Below are 16429 nucleotides of genomic sequence, written 5' to 3' on the forward strand. Positions count from 1 at the left end.
TGACAAATTTGAAATGTATTAATAATATGTAAAATAATTAAATTAGGCAGCTTTGTTTAAGTAAAGTGTTGCAAAAATGAGTTCACCCTTAAATTCAAATAGTATGCAATATTTTAGTACTTAGAAATAGGTTTGCAAAGGGGCGGTAAATTTCCGGAAACTTTCCAGAAAATTTCCATGGGTAGTTAAGCTGGGGAATTTTGGAAATATTGGAAAAATATTAGGCACTTAGCTATATGTTGCTGCATCTTTGTGGCATTCTTAACATAGGTCTTTGCCCAGTATTTGTAAATGTACACAGCCTTTCCATCTACATTGGCTGAGGTGAAATGTATCCACACATCAGATGGAGCACGTGGCATTGTTCAGTAGAATAAGATTAGAAAAAAGCTTGTAAAAAATACTAATGCAATGCCATGCACAGATATATAAATAGTTAGCTAAACAATTGGAATATTCTGGAATGGTAAAAATATTTTACAACTGATGCTGGACAAATGAATAGAAATAGGCTAAATGAATAGATGAACACTCCTCAATCGGCATGCTAAATCAAACTATAACCTACGTTCTTGTATGATAACAGAAAACTGGCTAGCAGAAGAAACAGCATCACAGTTGAGCTAGCTAGCACCATGATAGCTAGCCTCTTAAATTGTCAATGAAATGGTGTTAGCTAGCTTACATTTAGCATATCTGATTTACTGGCTAGCTAGCTACTGTATAAACACATTTTGATTTTAGTATTTGCTATTTAAACTTTAATACCATAGATCAAATATATTTACCCTAGTAATATCATCAAAACTTACTTGACTGGATGTAGTCCTTGGGCTCAAGTGCAGTAGAGTGGCTTCAATAGTCCTGCTGTAGTAAGTAGCCTGCAGTAAGTAGTGTGCTGTGTGCATGTGATTGAGGAATGCGCAGGGTAGAAATTCAACTGAATTTGCATTAAATCTGGTTGTTTTAACCAAGATTATGCTTTTTTTTTTTTTTCAACTACATTTAAGTTCCCTGTTATAGGCTAACTTGCAATTTTGCAAATTTCCAGTTTATTCCCGTTAATTCCCATGGAAAGTTTCCAACTTTGAAAATTCCCGGGATTTTGCAACCCTAGTATGCAGTGACTGAATACTTGCTGTTTTTATATGCAAGCATGTGCAGCCTTTTACAGTAACTTAAAGTTGTATTTAAATGAAATTATATGGGCTGTATTGTATTTGAAAACTATTGTAATCCTGGTCAATGAGAAACTTTTGAAACCTGTAATGCTTTTGAATTTTAATTGTTAACATCCTTGAATTCAGTTTATGGACTATGAACAAACTGAAAACAGTTTAAAATTATAATATAAAATATTATACTTTCACAAAACTGAAAGTGTTTTGATTAGAGAGTTTGTTCATGAAAAGCAGTCTGGATCACATGTAAAGTGATTTATCTTTGTGTGTGTGCAGGTGAGACACATGTGACGCAGGTGTAACAGATGATGTGATGATCAGCTGTCCAGAAAACATCTGACCTGACACTGACTGACAGGTACACTGCAGCACTGCACTTTATTAGCATTGATTCATCTTCATTAAACAGAGGAATCAATGGGCTCCAATCAATGACACTGAACTGTGAGTGAAAACATTTCATTTCATTTGCATTGGTTGTGAACTTGAAATGAACTGCAGTAATGAAGGAGCAGCAACAATGATTTGAAGTGAGAGATTGTGTGTTGACAATATACACTGCCATACATGGTCTCTTGACTGAAATGTTACTCATGATCTTAAAAACATTTTGATCTGAAGGTGTATGTTTAAATGTTTTAAATTAGTTTTGTAGGCAAAAATATACACTGGCGGACAAAGGTTTGGAATAATGTACAGATTTAGCTGTTTAGGAAGGTAATTGGTACTTTTTTTCAGATTAACTTTTTTTATTGATTCATATATTAACAAATAAAAGCAAGAACATTCTTAGAATCAATACTTAACCCCCTCTATTACTACCCACCCCACATGAACACCCCAGTGGTCCCACATGATTATAGACTCTCAAAAACAAATATTAAAAAATAAAATATAATAATTAAATAAAGTATAATAATCACACACATAACCTCTACATCTACACCTCTCTCTCCACTGTCCCTCCCCGAGAGCCCTCAAAACATGCCAGATATTTGCCCCACTTTCCCATAAACAAGTCCAAATTACCCAATCCTCTAGATATCCCTTCTTCAAAACCTGCCACCCTTCCCATCTCCGCATACCACTCTGGAAATGATGGCGCTCCCTCCGTCTTCCAACCCCTTAAAATGACTTGTCTGCCAATCATAACACTTGTCAGAACCCAGTTTTCTATAAATTTGTTCCCCAAATTTATGACTGCCACATCGCCCAAAACACAAAGTCTGAGGCAAAGTAAAACCCGAGTGCCCAAAACGTCACACAAATAACTCCGAACCCTCAACCAAAAATCTTGAATCTTAACACACCCTCAAAAGACATGAGTTGTGTCTCCAACTTCTGATTGGCAATGCCAGCAGTTAGGTTTAAAACCAAGCCTATATAATCTAAAGGGGGTCTAGTAAAATCTATGTAAAATCTTAAATTGCATAAGGCGAACCCTTGCATCTCTAGATGCAGACTTGACATTTTTAAGAATCTTAGTCCACACTCCATCCTCCAATACCAAATTCAAATCTTTCTCCCATAATCTCTTGATAGAAGTTAAAGCTACATCCCCCAGACTCTGAATTAGCAGGAAGTAATACACTGATGCCTCAATGACCTTTTCCAAAAGTAGTAATCACCTCTCCCAAAGAATCTGCCGCCTTATGGGGGTGTGTGCTACTCCCAAAAACCGTACAGAGCATGTGGTGTAGCTGTTAATACCTAAAGAACTGAGATCTGGGAATCCCAAAATGATGACCCAAATTCTCAAAAGATCTCAACACTCCACTCTCATACAGGTCGCCGAGTGTAGTAACCCCCCTCACAATCCACTCTGACCAACAGAAAGGGGACTTATTGATACATAATTTGGGGATCAGCCATATGCTTGAGGCAACATTTAAATAAATGTCCAAAGTAATTAAGAGAGGTGGACATCTACAATGAGAGACTGTAGCAGGTAGTTGAATTTTGGAATACAATTCATTTTAATAACATTAACCTTCCCAATCATCAATAAATGTAATGAAGCCCACCTGCCCACATCGCTCAAAAACCTTTTTATTAGGGGATCAAAATTAACTCTAACTAAATCACATAAATTTGCTGGGAATAAAATGCCCAAATACTTAATGCCCTGTTTGGGCCAATGAAAGGTGCCCGTTTGAAAAGCCGTTACTGGACAGTACGCTGTCAGCACCAAAGCTTCGGATCTAGACCAGTTAACTCTGTATCCCAAAAATGTAGAAAAGGAATGAATAATTCTGTGGAGGCAAGGCATAGATCTAGTAGGGTCGGAGGTGAATTATAAAATATCATCTGCGTAAAGCAGAAGTTTATGCGCCACACCTCCTGCCACCACCCCTGGAAAATCATCCTCCTTTCTTATCGCGGCTGCTAATGGTTCCAGGGCAAGATAGAACATTAATGGGGAAAGAGGGCAACCCTACCAGGTGCCCCTATTCAGAGTAAAATAATCTGAAATTAATCCATTTGTTTGTACCACTGCTACAGGGTGTTTATAAAGTAACTTAATCCAAGCAATATCAAATCAAATCAAATCACTTTGTCACACAGCCATATACACAAGTGCAATGGTGTGTGAAATTCTTGGGTGCAGTTCCGATCAACATAGCAGTCGTGACAGTGATGAGACATATACCAATTTACAATAACATCAAATTAACACAACACAATTTAAACATCTGTTATACATAATTACACTCAACTTAAAACATCACATTAACACAACACAATTTAAGCATCTGTTATACACATAATTACACTCAACTTAAAACATCAAATTAACACAACACAATTTAAACATCTGTTATACATAATTACACAACTTAAAACATCAAATTAACACAACACAATTTAAACATCTGTTATACACAATTACACTCAACAATATACAAATAATAACATACACTGTACAGTATACAATATGCTGTTTTTGTTTTTTTTTTGTTTTTCTTACTATATAGATACTATATAGATACACATTATTCAATAAAAATTAAAAAATAAAAATATATAAAAAAGTGTGTGTATATATATATATATATATATATATATATATATTAGAATGTACAGTATTGTACTGTATTGACATTCAGGCTGTCGGTTGATAGTCAGTTGTTAAGAGAGACGTAATATAATAACAGTAATATAATTTATGACAGTCCTGTGTGAGATAAAAGAGTAATAAAGTGCAGGGCTGATGTATTTTGATCGTGGGAGATCAAGAGTTCAGAAGTCTGATTGCTTGGGGGAAGAAGCTGTCATGGAGTCGGCTGGTGCGGGTCCTGATGCTGCGATACCGCCTACCTGATGGTAGCAGTGAGAACAGCCCATGGCTTGGGTGGCTGGAGTCTCTGATGATCCTCCGAGCTTTTTTCACACACCGCCTTGTATATATTTCCTGGAGGGAGGGAAGCTCACCTCCGATGATGTGTTTGGCAGTTCGCACCACCCTTTGCAGTGCTTTGCGGTTGTGGGCGGTGCTATTGCCGTACCAGGCGGAGATGCAGCCAGTCAGGATGCTCTCCACAGTGCAGGTGTAGAACCGTGTGAGGATGTGGCGGTTCATTCCAAACTTCCTCAGCCGTCTCAGGAAGAAGAGGTGCTGATGAGCCTTCTTCACAACGACTTCAGTGTGGACGGACCATGTGAGTTCCTCAGTGATGTGGACACCCAGGAACTTGAAGCTGCTGACTCTCTCCACTGGTGCTCCATTGATGGTGATTGGACTGTGTTCTCTGTCTTTTCTTCTGAAGTCCACCACAAGCTCCTTTGTCTTACTGACGTTGAGGGAGAGGTTGTGCTCCTGACACCAGTGTGTCAGAGTGTGCACCTCCTCTCTGTAGGCTGTTTCATCATTGTCAGTGATCAGACCTACCACCGTCGTGTCATCAGCAAACTTAATGATGGCATTGGAGCTATGTGTTGCCACACAGTCATGTGTGTACAGGGAATACAGTAGTGGGCTGAGAACACAGCCCTGCGGGGCTCCAGTGTTGAGGGTCAGTGATGAGGAGATGTTGCTGCCTATTCTAACCACTTGGCGTCTGCTTGACAGGAAGTCCAGGATCCAGCTGCACAGCGAGCTGTTTAAGCCCAGAGCCCGGAGTTTCTCATCTAGCTTGGAGGGCACTATGGTGTTGAATGCTGAGCTGTAGTCTACAAACAACATTCTCACATAAGTGTTCTTTTTTTCCAGGTGGGAGAGAGCAGTGTGTATTGTAGATGCAATGGCATCATCAGTGGAGCGGTTGTTGCGGTATGCAAACTGCAGCGGGTCAAGAGAGAGTGGTAATACAGAGCAGATGTAATCTCTGATTAGTCTCTCAAAACATTTGCTGATGATGGGGGTCAGAGCAACAGGACGCCAGTCATTTAAACAAGTTGTTTTTGATTGTTTTGGAACAGGCACAATGGTGGATGTTTTAAAGCATGTTCGGACTACAGACAAAGAGAGGGAAAGGTTGAAAATGTCCGTAAAAACACCAGCCAGCTGGTTCGCGCACGCTCTGATGACGCGGCCCGGAATGCCGTCTGGACCCGCGGCTTTGCGGACATTCACCCGTCGGAAGGATCGTGTTACATCCGCTACAGAGACGGAGAGTGAGCTAACCTCTGTAGCTTCGGCCGTGAGAGCTCTCTCCGCGAGGGCGGTGTTATTTCCCTCGAAACGAGCATAAAAGTATTTAGCTCATCCGGTAGAGAGGCAGCGGTGTTCATGGTGGAGTTTTTATTCCCTTTAAAGTCCGTGATGATGTTAATTCCCTGCCACATGCTTCTAGAGTTGGTGGTGTTAAACTGTCCTTCAATCTTGCTCCTGTACTGGCGTTTTGCTGTTTTGATAGTTTTTCGGAGGGCATAACTGGCTTGTTTATGCTCCTCCGCGTTCCCGGAATTAGAAGCGGAGGTCCGCACATTAAGTGCCGCGCGAACATCGCTATTGATCCACGGCTTCTGATTCGGATAGATTCGCACAGTTCTGGTCGGAATCACTTCCTCTACACACGTTCTGATGAAACACATTACGCTATCAGCGTAAAGCTCGATGTCATCATCAGAGGCGGACCGGAACATCTCCCAGTCCGTGCGATCAAAACAGTCTTGTAGCGTAGAGTCTGATTGGTCCGACCAGCACTGGATCGTTCTGAGTGTGGGTGCTTCCTGTTTCAATTTCTGCCTGTAAGCGGGCAGAAGCAGAATGGAAGAGTGGTCCGATTTGCCAAATGGTGGGCGGGGGAGGGATTTGTAGCCATCCCGGAACGGAGAGTAGCAATGGTCCAAAACCCGGTCCCCTCGTGTGTTGAAACTAATGTGCTGGTGATATTTTGGCGCGACTGATTTTAAACTGGCTTTATTAAAGTCCCCGGTCACAATGAACGCGGCCTCAGGGTGCGCGGTTTCCTGCTCACTTATACTCCCATACAGTTCCTTGAGTGCCCGGTCTGTGTCGGCTTGTGGGGGAATGTACACAGCAGTGATAATGACCGCTGTGAATTCCCTCGGTAGCCAGAATGGTCGACACAGAAGCATAAGAAATTCCAGATCAGGAGAACAGAAAGACTTGATGGAATGTACGTTCCTCTGATCACACCAGGATTTGTTGATCATAAAACATACACCACCTCCTCTAGTTTTACCTGAGAGGTCTTTCGCTCTGTCCGCTCGGAGCATGGAGAACCCCGCGGGTTCAATGGCTGAGTCTGGAATCTCCGCAGACATCCAAGTTTCTGTTAGGCAGATAATGCAGCAGTCCCTCGTCTCTCGTTGGAAAGAGATCCGCGCTTTCAGCTCGCAGAGCTTGTTATCCAGAGACTGAACATTTGCCAGTAGAATAGTGGGTAGCGGGGGTCTATTTGCGCGGCGTCTTACTCTGATGAGAACGCCGGCTCTGTTTCCCCTTTTCCTCCTGCGTTTCCGCGGCCGTGCTGCCCAGACAAAGGGCTCCGCTTGCGTGTTTGTAAACAGCGGGTCGGCATTGAGGAATGTGAAGTCCGGTTTTCGGTGTGAGATCGCTAAATAAATAAATGTACTCCCGAACCCATACATTTCCAAAATCTTAAAAAGATAATCCCATTCTACCATATCAAACACCTTTTTGGCATCAAGTGAGATGGCAGCGACTGGAGTCGCTACTGACCACGTGATATTGATTAGATGCCTGATGTTATCAGAAGAGCTGCAGCCCTGAATAAACCCCACCTGATCTATATGTGTAAGAGATGTCATAACTTAATCAGTTAGCCAGAATTTTTGACAATTTTTACATCTAGCTGGATCAGGGAAATTGGACGGAACTCTTACACTCGCTTGGATCTTTGTCTTTTTTAAGAATCAGACTGATCCGGGCTTGTGTCGTGGTTTGGGGAAGCTTTCCATTCTTTAATGATTCCGTATAAACTTCTAGCATAAGTGGAGCCAATTCTGTAGCATAAGATCTAAAAAAAAATTCAGCGGCAAAGCCATCTGGCCCCGGAGCCTTGCCTGTAGGTAAGGCCTTAATTACCTCGTCAATCTCCTCCAAGGTTATTTCAGAATTAAGAGAATTTTTTTGCTCAGTCGTCAGTTTAGGGAGGTTTTTTTTTTTTTTTTTTTTTTTTTTTTTTTTAACCTTTTTCACCCAATTTGGAATGCCCAATTCCCAGTGCACTTTTAAGTCCTCGTGGTCATGTAGTGATTTGCCTCAATCCGAGTGGCGGAGGATGAATCCCAGTTGCCTCCGCGTCTGAGACCATCAACCCGCGCATCTTATCACGTGGCTTGTTGAGCGCATTGCCACGGAGACATAGCACGTGTGGAGGCTTCACGCCATCCACCGCGACATCCGCGCTCAACTCACCACGTGCCCCACTGAGAATGAACCACATTATAGCGACCACAAGGTTACTCCATGTGACTGTACCCTCCCTAGCAACCTGGCCAATTTTGGTTGCTTAGGAGACCTGGTCACTCAGCATGCCCTGGGATGCGAACTAGCAAACTAGTGAACTCCAGGGGTGGTAGCCAGCGTCTTTTACTACTGAGCTACCCAGGCCCAGAGTTTAGGGAGTTCTATTGGTTCCACAAAGTTCCTAATATCTTCATCAGTGGATGAAGACGTGGAACTATAGAGATCAAGATAGAATACTTTAAAAGCATTATTAATATCAGTGGCCGAGATAAATATTTCACCACCAGGGAATAGTAGAAAGACTCTCTCTGCTTTATATATCTAGCCAAAAGTTTTCCTGCTTTGTCCCCCGACTCAAAGTATGGCTGTCTTGCCCTGAATAAAAAAAATAAAAAAAACTCCACTTTCTGCGACAAAATAGTATTATATCTGTATTTCAAACAGGTTAGTTTGTGAGGCCATTAGACGACATTCGGTGCTTCAGCTCTGCTTCGACACTTTTAATATTCTCTTCCAATTCCACGAGTTCTCGTGGTTTGGATTTTTTGATGAATGAGGCATACTGTATGATCCAACTCCTAAGAACTGCCTTAAGTGCCTCCCAACCCACACCGACAGAGGATACTGAGGACCAGTTGGTCTCCATATAGACATTGATTTCAGTCTTTAACATTTGTTTAAAATCAGGATTTTGCAAAAGGGATGCATTAAAGCGCCAACTATGATTTATTTTTCTCCGTATGTGGCAACACCTCTAAACTCACCAGGGCATGATCTGAGATGAAGGTATTTCCAGTTGAGCAATCAACAACAGATGAAATGAGGGATTTAGATATAAAAAAAAATAATAATAATAATCAGTTCTAGAGTAAATCTTATGGACTAATGAAAAAAATGTATAGTCCCTCCCAGATGGGTTCAAAAGTCTCCAAATATCTGTAAGACCAATATTTTTACACATCCTGTGAAGCGTCAATGTTGCTCTAGGAGGCTTGCACACGTTTGCACTATGCTCAAGGACTGAGTCCATCAATAGATTAAAATCTCCTCCCAATATCATGAGGGGTGCCAGCGGCTTGCAACATCCCTTCAAGATCTATAAAAAAGCCCTGATCATCAGCGTTAGGTGCCAAAATATTAGCCAAAATCAAACTTTGCCTCTGAATTTCTGCTAAAACAATAATGACTCTTCCTGATTTATCTTTAATCTGTTTGAGAAATTTGAATTGTAGATGTTTATTTATTAATATAATGACCCCCCCCTGAGTCAGTGCTAAAGAAAACATGTCCACCCCATATCTTCCCAAATTTTTCAGCTTCCTGCGGGGAAAGATGTGTTTCTTGAAGAAACACTATATCATATTTCTTATGTTTAAGAAAAGAAATAACCTTCCTTCTTTTTATGGGGTGCCCCAACCCATTCACATTCCACGTGGAGAGAGACAATCCACTCATATTAACATTTTACATTTTGATATAATAGAAAAAATAAATTGTGTGTCAAAAACAAGATTATACAGACCACATTCCAACATTATTACAACAATCAAACCCCAAACTTCCCCCTGAACAAAACAAACAGAAAAAAGAAAAACGTGCGCATTAACCCTGCACACGACAGTGCCAACCGGCGTCAATCCCTCTAAAGTCCATGTACGCATGCGAGAACCCCCGCAACAATTTTTCCAATGGATTGCTCAAGTCCGGTGCTTCTGCACAAATTTTGCAAGGCAACACCACATAACAGAAAATACTTTGTAAAACAGACCCCAGCCAATAGGCAGAATAAACACAAAGAGCATGTAGATTCATTCACAGAACTGTCTCAAAGGTGTGTTCCTCCACAAATCAAATTCCAGCTGATATAAAGGCGTTCAGTTTCCTAGGACAGATAAACAAGTGTTCAGTGAGCCAGCTGTTATGAGTGCAGCAGATGACTTAATAATTCTAATGTCCCTTAAAAATATTCCACAAAAATAAACTCCAGCCAGCAGGAGGCATAAGCACATAGAACAAACAGATTCATCCACAACTGTTCCGAAAGAGTGTTATTCCACAAAACAAGCTCCAGGTGGAACCAACAAAAAAAAACAAAAAAAAAAACACGAAAAACAAAAGACACCCCAGTTTCTTGAATGGTCAACTGTGTATTGAGCGAGTCAAATTCACTCGGAGGCTGCATAAAAAAAATAAAATAAATACACCATGACTTACTCAGTTCATCAACTTTATAAAAGACATCCTTTGTGTAGGCATAAAGATATTTTGCAGTCATTCTTAGTGTCCATTCTCAATCTGGCCAGAAACTTCAGTGTAAAAGCGATCATCCGTCCATGCAAAAGTTTCTTGAAGGAGTCATTCCACAAAACGAACTCCAGCCGCTAGACGGAGCCAGCGCAAAAAGAAACAAAAATGACGCCCAGCTTCCTCAGACAGCCAGGGTAAGTACAGCGTGTCAATCCACTCTGGAGCTACATGAAAAATCCCAAATGGCTTACTCACCCATTGTTTTAATAAAAGACATTGCTTGATTTGGACACGTAAATACCATGCTACCATCCTTCGTTTCTATTCAGTTTGGCCGGAAACATCAGTGCAAAAGCAATCTTTCGTTGATGTAAGAGTTTCTTACATTCTTTGAATCGATCACGTTTCTCTCGTCGCATTCGCAAAGTCCGGGAACAAGAAAATATTGTGATTCTCCAAGAAAGCCTGCCTTTGCTCCTCGCCTGGCGTAACACTAGATCTTTATCGGATGATCTCAGAAATTTGGCCAGAATTGTTTGGGGCCTGTCTCCATCAGCAGATCTGCGAGCCGGGACTCTGTGAGCTCGCTCGATTTCCAGTTTATGGCCTGTTATGTCGAGCAGACTCGGGAAGAGCTCATCCAGGAATTTCACCATATCTCTGCCTTCTTCATGCTCAGGAATTCCAACAATTCGTATGTTATTCCTACGGCTCCTATTTTCTAAATCTTCAAGTTTTTCCAAAAAATGTTCCATGACTATTTTGGACACGGGCGAATTAGCGGATAATTCCCTTTCCGAAGACAGATAATCGATTAGTTTCTCAGCTTCTGTCACGCTTGTGACCAACTCAGAGAATTTTATTTCCATCGCCGTAATCGATCGACGTATTACAGCGAGATCCTCCAAGTCAGCAACAACCTTCGTCAGCATCACCGAGATGTTGGACAGTTGACGCTGAATTTCATCTCCTGGGGTGCCGTCCAAATCGAGTCCCTGGTCTGCAGGCCCAGAGGTTTCATCTTGAGCACGTAAGTGTCTTTTAATGTCTCCAGAGTCTGAGGATTTTGACTTCTTTGCCATGTTTGCCTCAAAGAACAAATATGTACTGGGTGTATCGAATCTCACCGGATTATAACATGAAAATAATAAAAAAAAACAGCAAAGTGTGCAGAGCTCATGAATCACTGGACTGCTTCTCGCATGGCGTCATGTGATCCTCTGGAAATTGGTACTTTAATTCACCAAACTGATCACAAAGTATAGTCAGGACATTACTGAGTAAAAAAACAGCATCATCACTATTTGGAAAAAAGTCATTTTTGATCAAATCTAGACAGGCCCCATTTCCAGCAGCCATCACACCTTACCCTTGAGTAATCATGCTAAATTGCTAATTTGGTACTAGAAAATCACTTGCCATTATATCAAACACTGCTGAAAGCTATTTGGTTCATTAAATGAAGCTTAACATTGTCTTTGTGTTTGTTTTTGAGTTGCCACAGTATGCAATAGACTGGCATGTTTTAAGGTCAATATTAGGTCACAAAGGGCAAAAAAGAAACAGCTTTCTCCAGAAACTCATCAGTCAATCATTGTTTTGAGGAATGAAGGCTATGCAATGCATTTCATATAAAGGTGTACACTACAATCTTCAAAGACAAAGGACAACTGGCTCTAACAAGGATAGAAAGAGACTTGGAAGGTCTGATGTACAACTAAACAAGAGGATAAGTACATCAGAGTCTCTAGTTTGAGAAATAGATGCCTCACATGTCCTCAGCTGACAGCTTCATTGAATTCTACCCGCTCAACACCAGTTTCATGTACAACAGTAAAGAGAAGACTCAGGGGTGCAGGCCTCATGGGAAAAATTGCAACGATAAAGCCACTTTTGAAACAGAAAAACAAAAAGAAAAGGTTATCAAATCCTAATTGTAACTGAAAACTTTTAGCCTTTATTTACTTAAATGTATTACATATATTTCTTTCATGTAAATAATTTTTCCAACTGAGGTTTGTCAGATTTAGCTCACTTCTGGGTGCATTTTTGTCACTTACGTATAGATAAATAAACACACACACACAACCCAGGGGCCGGTAGCATAAAACTGTATTTGTAATATTACAAGTTGTCTACAATTTTTGTCTAACTTTTTCAGTCAGTTACATAAAAACTTATAACTTAATGTCTGATTTAAGACCAAAATGTAAGACAGCAGGGGCCGGAATCACGAAACGTTCCTAAGAAGGAAATTCTTCTTAACTTCTTAATTTCTAACTTAAGAAAAATATTACGAATATTTTGTATTCCTCGAAAAAACTTCTTAAGTTCTTTTTTCTTAACTTTGTTCTCAGGTTGTTTCAACTTGAGCATTAAAATTCTCAAATGTAATGTACTTAAAAATCATTGTAAATAACATCTTAAAGTTAGGATAACCTCGCAGTTGTCTTAAATCCTAAAAGTTAAGATGTTTAATGAATTTATTGGGTTGTTTCAAATGCGACGCATTCTGTCATGTTGAGTCAGAAGTCATAATGGGCTGCCTAAGTGGAAATGTGATTTTAGACCAAAACACGGCTTTGGCTGTTTTGTGTTTTGTTATTTTTATTTTAAGCTTGTAAGCCATGTAAATGTTTTCACCAAATTCAAACTATAAATGTTGTTTCGAAGTTTCTTAATGTGGTGACCAATCATGCTAATTCAAACGGGTGCACTGCATAGCGTGATCTTTAGAGTTCTGAGAAACATAATTATAACATTAAAAACCTGAGACTTTCTTTTTCACTCCCTATCCACATCCCAATTGGAGTTGGCCACAGCGGAGACAATCATTGACTGATAGTGCAGCAAAGTGACAAGACAGCTACCTTTAGTTTCGGACGCAGCCTATGTGTGATAGTGTGATCGGACAATGTCAAAGCCTGTCTTTTTATTCTTAAGAAAAACATTTAAGATGTTCTTAAGAAAAATGTCAAGAATTGCACTTAGGAATTCTCATAATTTATCCTAAGAACTTTCTTAATTTTATTCTTAATAACCTTTTTGTGAATCCGGCCCCAGACCCCGAGGCTAACTTTTGTTTACATTCTATGTTCCCATGGAAAATAACGGTCAGCTGAGCTGGTTGGGGCTTCAGTTGAGGGCTGAAAGGGGCTTGAGTTGAGACTTTAGCCGCTTTTCCATCGGGCCGAACGGTTCTGGGCATGATTCGGAATGCTTGCAGTAGCATTTCCAGTGGAGTACTGTTCGTCAAGGCACGATTATAAACTGTTCTTGGCCCAGAATTCTCAACCGTGCTGGTAGAATGTGTTTAGTTCGTGGCAACTTGTTTAGTGTATCTTCATGATTTTATTATGATGGTTTAACTAGTATTGCAGCCTACATTTATTTTTCTACATGCCTTTTTCATCAGGGAAGTGGATTACTAGCTCATTTAAAATCAAAATACATAAATATATTCTCATATACTATTTTCATATAATACTTATAATACTTTGTCAATAAATATCCTTTTAAGCTAGTCTGGGAACTTTTACCTTTCTGCATGTTCGTGTCCGGTGGTAAACACAAGCCCTCAGCAAATGACAGTAAACCTCACGCCTTTTTCTCTTTACTTTCCTTTTTGTGACATGGTCCGTGTCTTTGATGTTTTTTAACAGAGTAAAACCAGGGGAAAAAGCAGTTCTAAAAACTGGAATATGCAATCATCCTCCATAGGGCGCCACACTTGCTCCAATGTTTACCTCTCACCCTGATCTGTTACGTACATTCTACTGATTTCACCGCACCACAGTGGAAAAAGTGTAATCTTGCCAACTGGCCTGAATCAGCATGGATGGTATGGTTTTGCGATGAGAACTCTTCAGCCCGATGGTGGAAAAGAGGCTTATGTATAAGACTTGACTTTGAGGATTTGACTTCTACGATGGTAACAAAACTTCTTGTGTTTTTATTATTTGGGTTAATACCAATAAATTTATTCATTAGAATCCATTTTTAAGCATTGCATTCTTCTAACAGGCAAATTTTTCAGTTAAGGAAAACTGTGTTGAGCACCCACTGTCGGCCTTTTTTTCTTTCTTTTTTTTTTTTTTTTAAAGTTGTTCAGTGTCTTTTACCACAGTGCAATGCCAAATAGACCGACTTACTAAAGACAACTGTGAGCTTGATTTTTGCAACAGGCTTTCTATAGTGGCTTAAGCTAGTCAGACTAATTGTTAGACGCAGTCTTAAGTTAATGTCTATGTTTATGCAACCGACCCCAGATTGAACTAATGCTGCATGTTTGAATGGTGTACGGGTGGGCATTATGAAGAAAGCTGTATATCACAGAATGTGAGTTTTCATGGACGCCATGCGAGGAGCGGATGTGTGAAAGATCTTTTGTTGGGCGAGGCGTAAAGGAAAGTTATTTTTTTTGGAAGAATAACAGTGTTTTCTTGTTCTCAGACTTTGCGAATTCGACAAGAGAGAAATGTGATCGGTTCAAGGAATGCAAGAATCTCTTACATCAACGGAAGATCGCTTTTGCACTGATGTTTCTGGCCAAACTGAGAATAGATACTAAGGATGGCCGCAAAGTATTTACATGCCCCAAGCAAGCACTGTCCTTCATAAAATCATTGGAATGAGTAAGCCATTTGGTGTTTCTCATGTGAGTGGATTGACTCGCTGTACTTAATCTTGGTTGTCTGAGGAAGCTGGGCGCCATTTCTGTTTCTTTTTGTGTTGGTTCCACCTAGCGGCTGGAGTTTGTTTTGTGGAATAACACTCCAAGAAACTTTTGCATTGATGGAAGATCGCTTTTACACTGAAGTTCCCAGCCAGATTGAGAATGGATACTAAGGACGGCCGCAAAATATCTACATGCCCACAACAAGCGATGTCTTTTATGAAGCTGATGGACTGAGGAAGACATGGTGTGTTTCTTATGTGGCCTCTGAGTGAACTTGATTCGTTCAATACACTCTTGTCCGTCCGAGGAACCGGAACACCTGTTTTGTTTCTTTTTGTGTTGGTTCCGCCTAGCGGCTGGAGTTTGTTTTATGGAATAACACTCCTTCGGGACAGTTCTATGGATGAATCTGCTCGTTCTTTGTGCTTATGCCTCCTATTGGCTGGAGTTTGTTTTGTGGAGTATTTTTGCAGGACATTGGGAAGATTAAGTCAGCTGCTGCACTTATGAAACAGCCGGCTCACTGAACACTCGATTGACTGTCTGAGAAAACGGAATGGCTATATATATATATATATATATATATATATATATATTATTATTATTATTTTATTATTTTTATTTTTTTATGTGCTGGTTCTGCTAATGGCTGGAGTTTGTTTTGTGGAGGAACACACCTTCGGGACAGTTCTGTGAATGAATCTACACGTTCTTTGTGTTTATTCTGCCTACTGGCTGGGGTTTGTTTTACAAAGTATTTTCTGTTATGTAATTTTGCCTCACAGAATTTGTGCAGAACACCGGAATTGTCACGGGGGCTCTCGTAGGCGTACATGGACTTTTTGAGTCTAGAGGGTTGGCACTGTCGTGTGCGGGGTTAATGCGCACGTTTCTTTTTTCTGTTTGTTTTGTTCAGGGGGAAGTTTGGGGTTTGATTGTTGTAATGTTGGAATGTGGTCTTTATAATCTTATTTTTGGCACACAATTTATTTTTTCTATTATGTCAAATGTTAATATGAGTGGATTGTCTCTCTCCACGTGGAATGTGAATGGGTTGGGGCACCCCATAAAAAGAAGGAAGGTTATTTCTTTTTTTAAACATAAGAGACATGAAATAGTGTTTCTTCAAGAAACTCATCTTTCCCCGCATGAAAGCTGAAAAATTTGGGAAGATATGGGGTGGACGTTTTTTTTTTTTTTTTTTTTAGTGCGGGCTCAAGTAAGAGCAGGGGAGTCATTACATTAAATAAACATGTACAGTTCAAATCTCTCAAACGGATTAAAGATAAATTAGGAAGAATCATTATTGTTTTAACTGAAATTCAGGGGCAAAGGTTGATTTTGGCTAATATTTAGGCACCTAACGTTGATGATCAGAGCTTTTTTAAAGATCTTGAAGGGATGTTGCAAACCGTTGGCACCCCT

At 40.2% G+C, this 16429-nt stretch overlaps 1 protein-coding gene across 2 annotated transcripts in view; it reads left to right on the forward strand.

Moving 5' to 3' along the window:
* The window catches only part of hycc2 (hyccin PI4KA lipid kinase complex subunit 2), an 85096-nt gene that overhangs the window by 22418 nt on the left and 46249 nt on the right, over positions 1 to 16429 (forward strand). Inside the window, exon 2 of one of the 2 annotated variants that reach the window (XM_051709800.1) lies at positions 1458 to 1625. In XM_051709800.1, the coding sequence (XP_051565760.1) occupies positions 1613 to 1625 (13 nt within the window). In that variant the 5' untranslated portion in view covers positions 1458 to 1612. The remainder of the gene's footprint in view (positions 1 to 1457; positions 1626 to 16429) is intronic. The other variant, XM_051709801.1, reaches the window with a different exon arrangement.

This window comes from Myxocyprinus asiaticus, chromosome 11 (genome assembly GCF_019703515.2).
Source record: "Myxocyprinus asiaticus isolate MX2 ecotype Aquarium Trade chromosome 11, UBuf_Myxa_2, whole genome shotgun sequence".
Classification (NCBI taxonomy): Eukaryota; Metazoa; Chordata; class Actinopteri; order Cypriniformes; family Catostomidae; genus Myxocyprinus; species Myxocyprinus asiaticus.